The following is a 17,434-nucleotide window of genomic DNA, read 5'->3' as shown; positions in this document are numbered from 1 at the left end:
GTAGGAGAAGTTGTTCCAATTTATACTCTCTCTTATTTTAAACTTTTTGATAGCTTATTGTCTGACATTCACAGTATTTTGTCTCAATTTTGGTGGGATAAAAAAGGATCAGAGAGAAAAATGGCTTGGATTGATTGAAACAATATGACCTTACCTAAGAAGAAAAGAGGTTTGGATTAAAGATCCAAAGACTCAAAATCTGGCTCTATTGGGCAAGCAATCTTGGAGACTGGCAACACAATCTAATTTCTTTCTAGCAAGAATTCTTAAAGGCAAATATTTCATATACACTAATGCTCTAAAAGTTGAAGTTGGGAGCTTACCTTCTTGGGACTGGCGCAGCTTATTGGAAGGTCAAACAGTTGTTAAAAAAAGGATTATCCTGCAGTGTTGGCATGGGCATTGATATTAGAATTTTTTAGGATCCTTAGCTTCCGCCTCCTTACCCATTCACAGTCCCTTCAATTTCACTGTCCCAAGCTGCTAAGCATCGGTTGTTTTGGGCGAAGGACCTTCTCAATGAAGACAGAAAATGGAATCAATCTCTGGTGTTAGAACACTTTTCCCAGGATATCAGTAATAGAATTTTATCCATTACAATTAGTGATAGTGCTGATAAATTGTAATAGATAAAGAATAAATCACAATTTTATGATGTTACTTATGGTTATCAAGTAGCCTACCACTTTATGCATGAGCCAATTGAATTGTGCTTCCTACTGTTGCAACAAAAAGAAATATGGAATTGCCTTTGAAAACTCTCAATTTCCCACAAGATCAAGATTTTTTGTGAAAATCTCTCCATGAACGACTCTCAATCCTTCAGTTGTTCCACCAAAGATTCCCACCAACCAGAGACACTTGCCCTTCCTGCCATGAAAATCTAGAGACAATACTTCACTGTTTAATATACTGTAAAATTTCTAAAAAGATTTGGGTGCGTTTTCTCCTGAATGGATTTTTTCCAGCTATGTTTCCAACTTGCTTTCATTAATGGTGGCAAGCGATGGTTGGAAAGCTCAGATTGAACCTAAACAGTGAAGAAGATTTTGTTCTCTTGGCAATCCTTCTCTGATATAACTGAAAAGAACGTAACTCCTAGATTTTTGAGAAAATAAGAAGACTCACATCAGAAGTGATTTTCGCCTCCGTCACCAAGCTGCTGGTCGAGCTCCAGATGATGCACACTCCATCAAGTCTTTCTTCCCTTTGATTCAAGAATTTTTCTTCTTCTTAAGTTTATTATTATTATTTTTTTTTTTTGCGGTAGTGATGTATTTGGGGAGACATATCTTTTCTTTGTTTGGTTAGTCTATTGTTGGACAACTGTATCTTTTTTATTAATTAATGAAGTACTTTTAACTTTGGGAAAAAAATTTTATTGTAAATCTAAACTTTATTTAAAAATTTGTCATTAGTCAATAAATTACTATATGCACAAATCGAAATTCGAACATTTAACATTTGCTTATTAAACGGCCAAATGAATTAATAACTGAATCAACCTAGCTAAGTTACTTATATGTCGACTTGTATTTTACAATTGAATGTGTACATATATTGGTCCACCACTGAGGGATAAGAAATAAGAAATGGAGAATGACAATAGTTGCCTCTTCGGGCCAAAAGGGCAATCAATCTAAGAAAATGTCCGCAAATTTCTCAGCTAGTGAGTAGTGACTACACATATGGACAAGCCATACCTGCAAAAAAAACAACACCGAGCAAAGCAAATCTTTCCCTTCTTTTGTCACCTTATAATAATGCAGCCAAAATTAAATAAAGAGAACTACTATTAGTACTCTACCTTCGTCAAAAAGAAAAGAAGGAAAGTTACAAATATTGCAGGGGCTTAATTGACCTTTATATTTTTTATTATGAAAAGATTGGGTGGAAAATTCTAAAACTGACTGTTAATAGTATATATAATTTATATTTCTCATCAAGACTCATTGGATTTTTTAAAATTCAAATCTTAATTTTGAGGATAAAATGTGTCCAAGACTAAGTTTGTTCTTGTTGAGCTATATATTAGCTCTCTGCATTCTTAAACAATCTATATGGATCTTGAGAGTTAAGCTCATGCAATTCCTTCACTACCGATATCAAGTTTCTTGTTCAAGCAAATAAATAAAACAATTGTTTTCCAGCCACAGAAGGTTGATTGGAAGCTAAAGAGAGACTAATGGTCCAAGTAATATTCAAATAGTTGACACTTGCTTGTGCATCACTCAGAGATGGTTCCTTATCAATCCTCATTCTTGGAAATCATAGATATATGAGCAAAATGAATTCAAATAATGTTGTTTAGAAGTGTTTTATCACCTTTTAAGTTGAAAAGTAACTTGAATAAATATAGAGAAAGTAGATTAAAAACTCTTATCAAGATTCTCTCGTATTCCAAATTTCTACTGTTTTAAATTTGTCATTTTTCATAATAAGATATATTTACAAGGATTTTAACACTCAAGTTAGTATAAATTGCAAAAAAACATTAAATTAAAAATCAAACATAAATATATGTATTTAAAATAGTTTATATATCATGAGATTATAATATTATGAATTCATCTTTTTTATATGATTTCAAGGTCACAAATTATCTTTTAGATTAGTTGATTCTATGATAGTGAACTACACTTATTCTGTGAGATCCTGAGTTTAATTTTCTTAGGCCTATATATAATAGTATTGTAATTTTTTCTTTAATAGAAAAATGATAGTTACAATATAAGCCATCAAACTCATGAAGTTGGGTTATTAGGTAATAAGTATCAAGTAATAAAGACTTATTGTTATTCTATTTTTAATACTTTCAAGATGTAAAGGTCTTTCTTAAAATTCGAGATAACCTCAATCGTCAATCTGAATCTTTGAGATTTTAGATGCACTTGAGCTCGATTCTTGGTATTGGACCTAAAGAAGTAGTTTAGAATAGACCCCCCAACTCGAACTCGAAGTTAAGACAGCAAGTTTTGAGTTATAGTGAATTGACGAAATCTGATTTTTCTTTGCAAAAACTAATTCAAAATTAAACTGAACTAAACTAACTTTGAAACTAATTCAAAATTAAAATTAAAATTCTAATCAAAACTAAACTAAATTAAACTAAAATTAAACAATTAGTAAACAATCGCAGTAACAATTTCTCAACAAAACAGTCATCAACGCAGAAAATAACAAAATTAGAGAATTCCAAACACTTCAACAATTTAAAACCTAATGTATTGAATCTAACCTAAATTAATCAACTTAAATTCACTAAGATTAGAAAACTAAATCCACTATATTTGAAACTAATTCAAAATTAAATTGAAATTCTACTCAAACCTAAACCAAATTAAACTAAAATGAAAGGAATTGAAAAAGAGTTGCTCAAGAACCTTTAACGAAGAATAGAACAAAAAACAAGGGAAGAGATGGGTGTTGCAACCCTAGTCACCAAAGTACCAGTGGTGGTAGATGGTGGATTGACGACAACCGGGGGGGGGGGGGGAGAGAGAGAGAGAGAGAGAGAGAGAGATTATGATAATGGTGGTGAAGGTTTGAATAAGGGAAAAAAGATTCGTGATTTGAATTTACGACCCTTTTACCGTCGGATTTACTATAGGAAAATTACCATCTCCATTGCGGGTCACCAAAACGCATTGTTTCACTAAATTGAGTTACCATCAAATTTTTCTGACGGAAAAAGGACGTGCCAACCTAATTTATTTTTCCTCCAACTATTATCGGCGAATTTATCGTCGAAAAACAGAATCTGCCAGTAATTACTTAACTTTACGAATTTGATGTGGTTACCGCTGGTAAATTCGACGATAAATCTACCACTAATCTGCAACGATAAATCTGACAGTATTCATTGTTTTTTTATAGTGCAATTCTACACAAGTTTACTTTGATTTATTCTTTCTCATTCTTTAGTTACTAGTTATGGATGCTTGTTATTTTGATATTTAATTTGATGTTAGGGAATAAATTTTTTCTTATTTATCTTGAATCTATGTTTATTGGAATTGTTTTTCCCTTCTTTGTTAATTTGCTTAATTTAAATTTAGATATTATTACTTGTAATGTTAAGTTCTATTCATACATGCCAAATGCTTAATAAAATATTTTTAGCTAATTCGAAATAATTTTTTTGTCTTAGCTTAAAGATAAGGATTTATTGGATAAAATAAATTAACTTGTATCTATCTCCATATTAAAATCATCATGAATGATCATGAGAAATAAACATGTTAGCAAATTAGATAAAAGTACAAGAAACTAGAAGACTCCACACATTGTCAAATTATTTGAAAATTTGAGAATTTATAACTTATATATTGTTTTCTACAAAATCCAACAAGAATTATGAATTGAAATTTTTAAGTTGATGACTAAGCTTGAAGAATTTGAAGCAAATTTAAATAAGAAAGTTGACTAGTCAAAGTTTCTACTAATTTTTTGAACTATTACAACTAGTGCTTAGTTGTTATAAGAATTATTATTTTATTATGAAGCTTTGTCTATAGACTTGAACTCCATGTACTTTAATTATCTCTTCACATGAATGAAAATGTATTGAGTTATTAGAAATTCTCTTATACTTTGTGAGTGTATTGTTGGTGAGTTTGAGAGCCAAAAAAGATAATAGTGTCATTTATATGAGTAAGTGATTCTGGGACCAATAAATTGTGGGTATTATACTTACATTTGGTATTAGAGCTGACTAATCCAACGCCAAGTGTTTGAGAGATTGTGAGGTGTGAGAGAGTTCTCACATATTTGTTTGTTCATAGAGTTAGTATAGCAAATATTTTCACTATTGTGTGGTCCGGTCCCAAATTAGATGGAAAACTTGTTTACAGTTATTGGAGGCTTTGATATCTACCCATTTGAAGACTCAGAACCTATGAAATTTTATTGAACTGGATTTGCAAGAAGAAGCTAATGCTGTCCAATAGAGGAGAGATCAATTGGCGCTATCTCAAATTCATCAAGAAGTAAAGTATAAAAGAGGCATGAAACACGTTGAAACTGTCGTACAAAGGCACTGATAAAGTCTAGAAAGCAAAGCTATAGTCTTTGCAAAGAGAATATGAAAAGTACGAGATGTATAACTCAGAAACTGTTGAGTAATGTGTTATAGATCTTGTCAATAAGATGAGAGTCTATGAAGAAGATATGCCCGATAGCAAAGTGGTGAAAAAAATTCTTCGCACCATACCAATAAAGTATGATCATGTGATGACTACAATACTAGAGTCCCATGATATTGATACCATGATGATTACAAAGTTGCAAGGAACCATGGAAAGTCACATCAGCAGAATATTAGAGAAGTCAAAAAAATCAACCGAAGAAGCCCTGAAAAGCCAGGTGAATTTAAATAATATTGCAGAATTAAGCCATACACAATAAAGACAAAATCGTGGTTTTAATTTTCAAAATAGAAGAAGAGAAAATTTCAGAGAAAGAGGTCGCGAAAATTACAACCAAGAAATGCATATTAATTTTACACAACATAATCAAGGAAGAAGTGAAACAAATTTCAGGCTTATCAACCGAGGAAGAGGTTGAGCCAATTTTTATCAAGAAAGAACAAATTTCATTTTCTTTCATTGTTGAAAGTATGGACACAAAACAACAGATTATAGATTTAAAATGATAAGTAACAATCAAGCACACGTTGTAGAAAATCAGCATCAAAATAATGATGATAATCTGAGTACACAAACTTTATTTTTTACAAGTAATTCATGTGCTGAAGATGAAAATATATAGTACTTGGATAATGCTTACAGTAATCATATGCCTGATAAAAAAGAATTATTTTTTTCACTAGATGATTTAGTTAAACTACTATTGAATTTTGGAAATAGTACAAAGATCCCTATTGAAGACAAATAGAAAATACCAATTAGATTGAATGATGGTTCTATGAGTTATATTTTTTTATGTTTTCTATGCTACTGAACTTGATTACAATTTATTTAGTATATGGCAGTTACCTGAAAAGGAATATAAAATAATAACTTATCATGGATATTGCACTATGTTTGACAACAACAAAAGGTTCATAGATAAAGAAAATATGACTTCAAACATAATGTTTCCATTGAAAATTCAACATGCTAATCCCTTTTGCATGAGTTCTATAATACTTGATGATAGCTGATTGTGGCATATGCGGTTTGGGTATTTTTATTTTTCTAGTCTAAACTACTTGTCAAAAAAAAAAAAAGACTTGTTTCTAGTCTACCACGAATTCATATTCCTAATTGTTTTTGTGAGATTTGTCAACTAGAAAAGAAGCACAAAGATCCATTCTCTATAGAAAAGTCATGGAGAGATAGAAGATTACTTGAAATTGTGCATTCAGATCTTTGTTCTGTAGAAGTTTCAAGTAATGGTGGTAGTAGGTACTTTATCACTTTTATTGATGATTTTAATAGATATACATGGGTATACTTTCTGAAACAGAAATTATAAGTATATGATACCTTCAAGACATTCAAGACGTTTATCAAAAAATAAAGTGGCTGTAAAATCAAAATCCTCAAAATAGACAGAGGGACGGAATATCTTTCGTGTTCAAATTACTTTAAACAACATGGAATTCAACACTAACTAACAACTAGATATACTCCTTAACAAAATGGATTTGTTGAAAGAAAGAACAGAACTATCATGGATATATTCAGATGCATGCTCAAGTCAAAATAAATGTCTAAAGAATTTTGGGAAGAAGCAGTCGCAACAGCAGTTCCTATTTTAAACAGGTGTCCAACAAAGAGTGTTCATGATAAAACTCCAGAGGAAGCCTGGAGTGAAAAGCAGCCTTCCATTCATCATTTTCAAAGTCTTTGGGTGTATTGCTTATGCCCGTTTACCAGATTAGTTAAGGAAGAAGTTAGATGACAAAAGTGAGAAGTGTATCTATAGCACAGACTCAAAAGCATACAAGCTCTATAATCCAGAATCAAAGAAGGTGGTCATTAGTAGGGACGTGACATTTGACGAGAAAGATATGTGAAACTGGAATACAAAGACAAAAACAGCCAATTGTAATTCCAAATTCATGTGATGAAGTAGAAGAAAGGTAACCTGACATAACTGAACAACCAAAATCATCTAGAAGGCCTCAAAGAGAGCAGAGACTACTTGCTAGATTAGCATATTATGAAGTTGGCAATGACAACGATCCGTCCGACAAAAAAATCATAAATTTTCCTCTATTTTTAGACTGTGAGCCATTGAACTTTGAAAAAGCCTCTAGAGACAACAATTATAAGAAAGCAATGGATAAGGAGATTCATGCCATTGAGAAGAATGACACATGGGAGCTGACAAATTTACCAACAGATAAGAAGCTGATTGGAGTAAAGTGGATTTACAAAACTAAGTACAAACCCAATTGTGAAGTTGATCATTTCAAAGCAAGATTTGTTTCTAAGGGATACAAACAAAAACTAGGTATTAACTACTTTGAAGTATTTGTTCTCGTTGCTAGATTAGATACTATTCATATGATTATTTCACTCTCGGCTCAAAATAAATAGAAGATACATCAAATGGATGTTAACTTTGTATTTTTAAATGGTACTTTAGAAGAAGAAGTGTATGTTGAGCAATGTGCAGGATATGAAATTCCTGAGAAAAAAGATAAAATTTACAGATTGAAAAAAGTTTTGTACGGGTTAAAATAAGCACCAAGAGCGTGGTACAAAAAGATTGATTCTTATTTCACTCAGAATGGTTTCAAAGGATGTTCCTTGAGCATACCCTTTATATCAAATTAGTGGAGTCTGGATATATCTTGATCATGTATCTTTATATTAATGATTTTATCTTTACCAGCAACAATTCAATCATAATTGCAAAATTCAAGAAGGTTATGATAAAAGACTTTAAAATGACAGGTATGGGCTTGATGTCTTATTTTCTTAGCATCGAAATCATTCAAAAAGATGATGGAATCTTCTTTTCACAGAAGAAATATGCAAATGACATTTTGAAGAAATTTTAGATAGAGCACTCAAAATCAGTTCCTATTTCAGTCGAAGAAAGGTTTAAGTTATTGAGAGAAGATAAAGGAAGAGCAGTAAATACCACTTATTACAAAGAATTGGAAGCCTAAGGTACTTGACTGCAACTAGACCAAATATTATATTTGGAGTTGGATTGCTTAGCAGATATGGAGGACTTGTACCAACTATTTGCAAGCTGCAAAACGGTTTTTTTGATATATCAAAGGTACTTTAAATGACGGTATTTTTATGAAAATACCAATGAAGTAAATCTTATTAGTTACACTGATAGTGATTGAGCTGGAGATATTGAAACAAGAAAAAGTATTTCAGGATTTGCATTTCGTCTTGGTTCTGGTACAATTTCATAGTCTTCGAAGAAACAACTAGTAGCACTCTCTACAGCAGAAGCAGAATAAATAACATCAGCAAGTTGTGCAACACAAGCAGTTTGGTTAAGAAGAATTCTTGAGAAATTGAACGAGAAACAAAGTACTCCAACAACGATATTCTATGATAACAAGTCAGCTATTGCACTTTGCAAAAATTCAGTGTTACATAGAAGATCAAAGCATATTGATATTCGGTTTCACAAAATTAGAGAATTGGTGAATAAGAAAGAAATTTTAATTGAGTACTGTCCTATTGAAAATCAAATTGCAGATATCTTTACAAAGCCGTTGAAGACTAAGTTATTTTACAAGTTGAAGAAGATGTTTGGAATGATAAATTCTATACGTTTGATTTAAGGAAGGCAATGTTGGATAAAATAAATTAACATGTATCCATCTCCATATTAGAATAATGATGAATGATCATGAAAGATAAGCAAGTTGCCAAATTGGATAAAAGTACAAAAAATTAGAAAACTCCACACATTACCATTTACCAAGTTGTTAGAAGATTTAAAAATTTACAACTCATATGATATTTTCTAAAAAATCCTAGAAGAATCATGGATTAAAAGTTTTAAGTTGATGACTAATCTTAAAAAATTTAAAGCAAGTTTGAATAAGAAAGTTGACTAGTCAAAGTTTCTACTAATTTCTTGAACTATTATAACTACTACTTAATTGTTATAAGAATTATTATTTTATTATAAAAAATTTTTATATAAAGGCTTGAATTCCATATACTTTAATCATCTCTTCATATAAATAAAAATGTATTAGTTATTAGAAATTCTCTTATACTTTGTGAGTGTATTGTTGGTGAGTTTGAAAACAAAAAAAAAAGTTGATAGTATTATTTATATGAGTGAATAATCGTAGAACCAATAAATTGTGGATAATTACTTACAAGATCTAAGATAATTTGGAGTCACATAATTATTCTTAACAAATTATAATTAAAGTGGCTAAATCAATATAGTTAATATAATTTTTAATAAATTGCAATTAAGGTCATAATTAAGACAAAACACGCTCAATTTATTTTTCATATGGAAAGTACCATTCTGTTTTTGCTCAATATTAACATTGGGGGTGTTTTGTCGTTTTGTGGGTGCAGGTTTCAACAGGTGAGGGGTGCGGTGAATAGGCGTCGTCGGCGCCATAGCAACACTTTGCCAACACGCGGGGGCGTGGTGAGTTGGCGTTGCTAGAGGCGTGGCGGAACCATGGCAATACGCAAGGGTGCGCTGCGTCAGAAACCCAGCCAATTTTGCAGAGATTCTTGCACGTTTCCAATGAGTTGTAGGTGCTGTGCAACACAGGGTGAGCGTGTTGGAAGTGGTCTGCATACAGGAAACAGTTTTTTCCTTTGAAAACTAGCGACGCAGGGCTGAAGCTCTTTAGATAGAGCTCAACCCTCCTCCCATTTCATGCTTCGTTAGTGAGTTTGAGAGAGAAGAAATCTAAAGTGAGGAAGAAGAAGAAGAAGAGAGTTAGTAGTGTGGCTCCTTAGTAGTGTGTTTAAAATAAAAAAGAGCAATTATACATAAAAGAATTATTAGTTTGTATTAATAAAAAATAGTACGTAATTATACGACATCCAAAGAATATATTATCAATTATTTGAATCGTTGATAATTTTTCTTTTTTTATAATTTAATTTTTTTAACTTTAATTAATATTAACTTTTTTGTGTTAATATTAGATAATGATATAGATTTTAATATTATTATTTTTGTTTGTATTTAATATTATTATATTACTTAAATTCGTTTATCAAATTTAATAAATAATATTTTAGTATATTATTATTTTATTTTATATTTGTTAATTAATAAACAAAGAAATAATATAAATATAGTCGTATAAATTTTTTGAATTCTTTGTTATAATGTGATTATTTTTTTATAGATTTAATAAATAAGTTAAATATTAATATTAACAAATATTTTTTATACACGAAAATAAATAAATAATATGAATATCAAAAAAAATTCGTTCAGGTATTTGTTGTGATAATTATCAAGGATAATAATATTATTGTATGTTATCTTATTTTTTATTTATGATCATATTTATATTATTTAAACTTGTAAGTAAATAGTATAATATAATATTTTTATTTTATTTTTTATTTATGTAAAGTAGTACAATTAAATTATTATTATATTTTATTTTATTTATTTTTTATTAAATAATTATTATCTTCAAGGTAGTGAACTCGTAGTTTTTACCTCGACTCGTTAAGCTAACTCAAAATCGTAATTTGTTGAATCGTGAGACGAAACGTAAATATGACTCGTAAATTATAAAAATTTAGAAAAATTTAATAGCAACAACTAATTTTATATAGAATAAAATAAATCTCAAATAAACTAAATTATCCATAGAATTATAACTAATATATATACCATAACAAGTTAAAAGTCACAATTCAACACAAATTCACAAATCAAAACACAAATTCACAACTCACAAGTTCATACGACACTAAAATAAATTCAAGTAGCAAATAAACCAACCAAACTACTAGAATGAATAACTAATTAACTAAAATCTAAACAAGTTATTATTTAATAATCATTCTATTCTTCATCAGTTATAAAATCTTCACGAGTTTCACAAACTTCTGCATTACCATCTTCATCATTATCAGGAGCAGGAGGAAGAGGTCCTTGGAGAAGTTCTTCAAACTCATCATCATCAAGATAAGGAATTGCCAAAGGATCCTTAGAGGCACCAACAACTCTATTACCACTTGCTCCATCATTTAAATCAGGATCTGAGATTAGAGCATCTAAATCTTCTTCTTCTCCATCTTCGTCAGCAACAATCCACTCTTCATCAGAGTCCAACTCATCAAGACTATAGTCATAATCAAGACTTCTTCTAGTTTGTTTTTTCTTTGCTAATCTTGAATTTGTCATCACAAACACAACATCATTCATGGTTTTAGCTTTCAAACGGTTTCTCCTTTTTGTGTGAACCTTTCAAAAGTAGATAAAAAATATTAGACATTAATCAAACAATAAGATAGAATTGAAGAATTAACAACCAAATTTATAAAAGTAAAATGCAATTTATATTTAATTACTAACCATCTCAAAAGCGCTCCAATTACGTTCACATCCAGATGAACTACATGTCAAATTCAAGACACGAATTGCAAATTGTTGGAGCTCTGGATGCTGATCTCCATAAGAATCCCACCATTGAGCTGGAGTTTTAGTATAAATTGCATTTTGAGCTACTTTACTACCAAAAAACTCTTTTCGAGTTTTAAAATCTTCAAGTTGAACATCCATCTTAGTGATTAAATCTGGATTTCCTGTCATCCTTTCCATACAAGCATAAAACTGCTTCTTAAGCTCATAAGCAATTTTAAAACCAGAGCTATAATGAATCTGAGGATTCAAATAATAGCCTGCAGCATGCAATGGCCTATGAAGTTGGTTGCCCCATCTTGCATCAATAATATCCCAAATAGGTATATAACTAAAACATAAAAAAAATTAATAAATTAGTTACAAAATAAACAATATTTTCAGAATTTAAATTTTTTAACTCTCTCTGGCTTTTACTTTTCTACCTCTGCCGTTATTACATTTTACAATTACACTTTACACGTATCATTCAACATTATGTACAACTCTTATGCATTAATTAAAAAATAAAATAATTAGACATTTTACCTTGTCTCAACTCCTTGAAATGCATCTCGTATTTTCTCCTTTGCACTTGTCATTTCTTCATAAATAAATCCCATTGCCGGCTTTTCTTCTGAATCCACCATACGAAGCACATAAAGAAGAGGGTAGGCAGCCCTCAAGCAAATTACGACTTCCTTCCAAAACACCTTATCTAACACCACACTTGCAATTATCTTTCCATCTTTTGTCTTTGCAAAATTACTAGAAGTCCATTGATCAGAAAGAAACATTTTTATTAAGGAACCTTTATTGTCATTGAGACATCCCAAAGTAAGGTAAGAAGTTGCAAAACGGGTCATACCCGGCCTCACCAAATCTTTCCCCTTAGTGTGGATGTGTAGTAGTGCAATAAGAGCAGTTCTAGCATATATGTAAGTAGTAATCTTTCTACCTTTATAAATTGTGTCCTTGTGAAGTGTTACTTTTTTTTCCAAGTCTTCTAACATTAAATCAATGCAATGTGCTGCACAAGGCGTCCAAAACAACTTTTTTCTCTTTTTCATTAGCATTTCTCCTGCAGCTTTGTAGTTAGCCGCATTATCGGTGACAACTTGGATGACATTTTCTTCACCAACCTCTTCAACCACATCATCTATCATTTTAAAGATTTTATCAGCTGTCTTAGTAATGTGAGAGGCATCAATGGATTTCAAAAAAACAGTCCCTTTAGGACTATTAACCAAAAAATTTAGGATGGTCCGTCTTCTCTTATCTGTCCAACCATCAGTCATTATTGTGCAACCAACCTGCTTCCAATATTCTCTATGTTCCTCTAGTGATTGTTGAACAAGCTCCACGTGTTTCTTCAAAAGAGGCACCCTTAATTCATGGTAGGATGGTGGCTTGAATCCTTGTCCGTATCTTATAGCTTTCTCAAACATTCTACTGTATTCCTCGCTCCTTGAAACATTAAAGGGGATGCCATTGTTGTAGAAAAAAGCACTAATCTCTAAACATACTTCCTCTCTCAAATTCTTCTTAAATATATTGTTGATTGTTGTTTGAGTACTAATGCGTGTTTTCTTGAATATGTTGCCATCTAGTTCTTTTCCCTTTCTTTTTTCACCGGTAGTGTCAACTTCTTTAGTAGCTTCTCCTGGGCTTGCCCCACCCATGTTTGTTTTCTTCATCAAATTTACTTGTAACCCACTCACAACATCCCACATTTGCTTTTTAACTTCATCACTAACAGTTGTACAAGCCCCAACATCTTTTTGAGTTCCTGCTAAGTGGTGTTTCAATCTATAAACTCCTCCTGAAAAAATTTTATGACAGTATTTACATTGTATCTTCTTTCCATCTTCTCCAACAGATATCCCGTGCTCCCATCCTACATCAGTTCTACTTCCAAGAGCATTCTTAGCAACTTTTTTTTTACAAGTGATTCCAGCTGTACTTCCTGACTGAGAAGCTGGAATGTTAGTCGGATTTTCACTTGCATTAGCTTGAGTCGATGCCATTCCTGTTTAGAAAAAAATAAAAACAGTAAATATTCAATGAATTAATTCAATATCATAGCAAAAATTCAACAATTTAACAAAAATTACAAAATTGTGTTCAATTTCAAGTACAACCATCCAAGTTCAACAACAAAAATTTAACAATCCAATTTGAACAAAAAATACCAGCATAACAAAAATTCAAGAATTATATTCAATGCCACAACAACAATTCAGAGAAATAGATAGTTATAAAATTATTGGGATATAGGTGACAAAGAGAAGTTTCAATCAGGGAGCTCAGATGAAGGATCAACCAGTAAAAATGATAGCAATGAACAAACTGCTAAAATAAACGGTGATTCATTGTCTTCACTAATTGAATATTTCACTTTTTCATACAATGTCCTCATTTGGATACACTGGAACAGACAAAAGCAGACACTTATTATTAGTATCTGACTGTATAATGCAAGAAGCTTTGAATGCTATGATGATGAAATCGAAATAGTTGAATCTCCCAAGGTAATATATTAAATTGATGATACTAATTTACACATTTTGACTTGATCATTTTGCTAGTTGACAATATAACTTGGCCAAGAAAATAAACGGTAGAATCTATTCAACTAGAATGATGTGTATAATCCAATTGCAATAACTAAAAATGAGGATATGTTAATAGAAACGAGTTGTTGCAAGTTGCAACATGCATTGATCAAAATATTGGTAAAGTCCTGTTTTCATTATTAGTCCTGTTTTCATTAACATGAATTAACATGATGTCTTATTATTAGTCCTATTTTCATTGATCAAAATCAAAGCTAAAGTCAAAAGCTTGTTGTCAAGTAATTTGAATTGTTCAACAGTGCAACTTCAATATATATAGCATCTTTATATACAGTGCTTCACCTTTTTCATTGATCAAAATCAAAGCTAAAGTCAAAAGCTTCTTATCAAGTAATTTGAATTGTTCAATAGTGCAACTTCAACATATATAGCATCTTTATATACAGTGCTTCACCTTTATCATTTAACAAGTAATATGTGAATTATTGGTAATTAACAATAACAAAGGTTTTACTATACTAGCTAAGTCCCACTTCACATGATGCCATGTTACTTGTTTAATTTAATTTCTGAATCTAAGAATTAATTTAATTTAATTTTAAAAAAGTGGATTCTAGTTCTAGGTTATTGAATTGGAAGTAAAGGACATTGTATTTAGAGACATTTCCAATAAAGCATGTTGCTAGTACTAATGATGGAATAGAAGTTCTTGGAGAGTTGAGAGAATCGAGTAATTCACCAGAGAACAATATAGAAGTGTTGGAATTGGAAGGACACCGGGAGGGGTCTGAATTAAATGGTATAGAGACCCCAAAGACTACTAGTTTAGTGGATGAAAAAATTGAGGATGGTGTTAAAAATCATTTATTAAACAACACTGCTCAAGATGAAGTGAAAAGTTTAGGAGGGACATTGGTGGAAAGCACAGAGCAGTCAACCCACCAAGAAACATTTAGTTGTGAATCAGATGTCAATCAGAGTTAACATTATATATAAAAAATTTCGTTAATTTTTATCTTAGAAATTAGGAGGATTAAACTGTGTCAAATATTTATAATTTTTAAATGAAACATTAATTAATAAGAAAGAGCTAAAAGCAAAACCATGATATAAGAATGGATAAAAGCAAATCACTTTTTGTTTCACGTTTCGATCACCATTATTAATCCATGTTTTCCATTACATTATTGTTTTAATACATCAAAAGATGGTGATAGTAAAATAGCCTATTGATTTGCATTGAACCTCAAGTTCAAGTATCGCACCATAATACTACCTCTGAAGCCATTAACCAAAACCAGCTGGTGGATGGAGCTAAGGTAAGTTTATTCATTGATATTTTGTACATTAAGTTTGACAGGACATATTTGTGGAAAAGAGTCGAGGTGCAATATCCTCTCTCAAAATTTGACATATACTCGTAACATACTAGTTATTTTCAGGTCTGAGATCACGGTTTTTCAAGTCTCAAAACTTACTATAATTCGTATAAAATCATAATCTAAATTGAACAATATAATTAATTTGCAATATAATCAGTAAACCAATAAAGATAGACAATAGCAATTCAACCTACAATATAATCCATAATAAACAAGTACAACAACAGATTGAACTGACTTTGAAGAGGATCAAAATTAAAAAAGTTTTAACATACCTGAACTACCAGTGAAGGGGAGGAGAAGAGCAGCAGCAATCCAGATTCCAGAAATAGAGAGTGAGAGCCAGAGAACTGGAGACAGAGGCAGAGTCAGAGAGTTTCGCAAAACAATTGCAAATTGATGCTCACACAGTTCAACCACCACCAGTCTAATTCCACAACAACGGCAGCAGGCTGTGACACACCAAATTGGGAATTTTGGTCGCGCGAAATTTAAACTTCAGAGGGATAGAGAGATAGAGTCAGAGAGAGTCAGAGATTGAAAGACTTGAGAAAGGTGAAATTTTGAAATTTTGGCCATGGAGAGAAACTGTAAAGTGAGGAAGGTAAAGAGATTAAGGAATTTACTGCTAATCTGCTAGGGCTCCTCCATCTTCCATGGTCTTCTATTCAGATTGGGCCATTGGGTTGGACTGGGCTGCACTCAAGATCAAGAAAAGAGCATCTTCAAACTTGAACGCAACATCGGGGCAGAAACGCGATTCCAGCGGCTCTGCGTTTTTGCGCGGCGATTCCACACGAAGAAGCTTGGTCCTGGACGAGAAGCAAAACCGAGACTGAAGGAGGATGCAGAAACGTGAAATCGTGCGTTTCCACGAGTTGAAACGCGTTTTTGACTACCTTGATTATCTTCATTCATTTAAATTAATAGATATATTTAATGAATAAATATATTTTTGTTGTACTAACTTAATAGGAATCTTATGGCTTGTAAATTGGATTCGTCGGAAACGTGGAACTTAATGGTAGAAGACGCTTTACAAGCAACATGGTTCTACCATGTCTCTAGAATTGGGGTGACAAGAGGATTTTATACTTTACTATCTATTTTGGTAGAAAGGTGGAGGTCGGAGACTCACACCTTTGTGTTACTAGTGGGTGAGGTTACCGTGACACTGAAAGATGTCCCTCATATATTTGGCTTACCCATTGATGGACAAGTTGTGAGCGGATGGACAAATAGCAGTGGCGAATTCCTACAGTGTCAGAGCATTGCAATTTTCGGCCACAAACCCGTTGTGAGTAGTTCCTCCAAATCTTATATAAAGTTAGCATGGATTCGCCGTATCAGAGACACAGAGCCATTTGGAGACTTTGGAGTCTATTTAGAGATAAGTGAGATGCCAAATTTTCTATTTGCTGGGTTCGACCCTATTTGTGGATAAGTCGACGACATATACCCACGCGAAATATCTACCGTTGCTCCGAGATTTTGAGCGAATCTACACTTACGGTTGGGGGTCAGCATGTCTCGCACATCTTTACAGGGCACTGTGTCGTGCATCACGGTATGATACTAAGGAGATGGATGACCTTCTTAATCTTTTGTTTGTTTGGGCATGTGAGTGAATGTCGTATATTACACCCGTATCGAAACAGTACCTTCCAGCGGCTAACTTACTGGTTGCTCAGGGATAACAGTTCCTATTTTAGTTGTGTATTCTATTGACGATGCATATTTATTTGACGACACATTTTTTAATTTTTTCAATATCACATGTTTTAGGTGGAGTCATTCCGTATGAACCGCAGCATGGTTATCAAAGACAACAGTGTCATTTAGGCAGAAAATAGATTACATGGAAGAAGTAAATATTTAGGGTTTGTGTGTGTTAATATCCAACATTAATATTAGGGTTCTAATTTT

General features: G+C 31.9%; 1 protein-coding gene across 1 annotated transcript; it reads right to left on the bottom strand.

The window, feature by feature from the left end:
* Positions 1-10,992: 10,992 nt before the first annotated feature.
* On the bottom strand, positions 10,993-16,426 carry LOC130965694 (uncharacterized). Its single transcript, XM_057890451.1, has 6 exons — positions 16,240-16,426; positions 15,784-15,858; positions 13,233-13,579; positions 12,100-13,043; positions 11,506-11,902; positions 10,993-11,394 (listed from the first exon to the last, which is right to left on the bottom strand). Exons 1-6 carry the CDS (start codon positions 16,424-16,426, stop codon positions 10,993-10,995), a joined length of 2,352 nt encoding a protein of 783 aa, XP_057746434.1.
* Positions 16,427-17,434: the final 1,008 nt, after the last annotated feature.

The sequence above is a fragment of the Arachis stenosperma genome, chromosome 3, assembly GCF_014773155.1.
Source record: "Arachis stenosperma cultivar V10309 chromosome 3, arast.V10309.gnm1.PFL2, whole genome shotgun sequence".
Classification (NCBI taxonomy): Eukaryota; Viridiplantae; Streptophyta; class Magnoliopsida; order Fabales; family Fabaceae; genus Arachis; species Arachis stenosperma.
The sequence above is the reverse complement of the archived record's forward strand: the minus strand, read 5'-3'. Positions and strand labels throughout refer to the sequence as shown.

Excerpts from the sequence above, each read along its gene's own strand:
- LOC130965694 (XM_057890451.1), bottom strand. The coding sequence starts at position 16,426 with ATGAATGAAGATAATCAAGGTAGTCAAAAACGCGTTTCAACTCGTGGA. Across the intron at positions 15,859-16,239 it reads TGCCCCGATGTTGCGTTCAA|TTCTCTGGCTCTCACTCTCT; the intron begins GTTTGAAGATGC and ends CTCTGTCTCCAG. Across the intron at positions 11,903-12,099 it reads TTTCAAGGAGTTGAGACAAG|TTATATACCTATTTGGGATA; the intron begins GTAAAATGTCTA and ends TTTATGTTTTAG.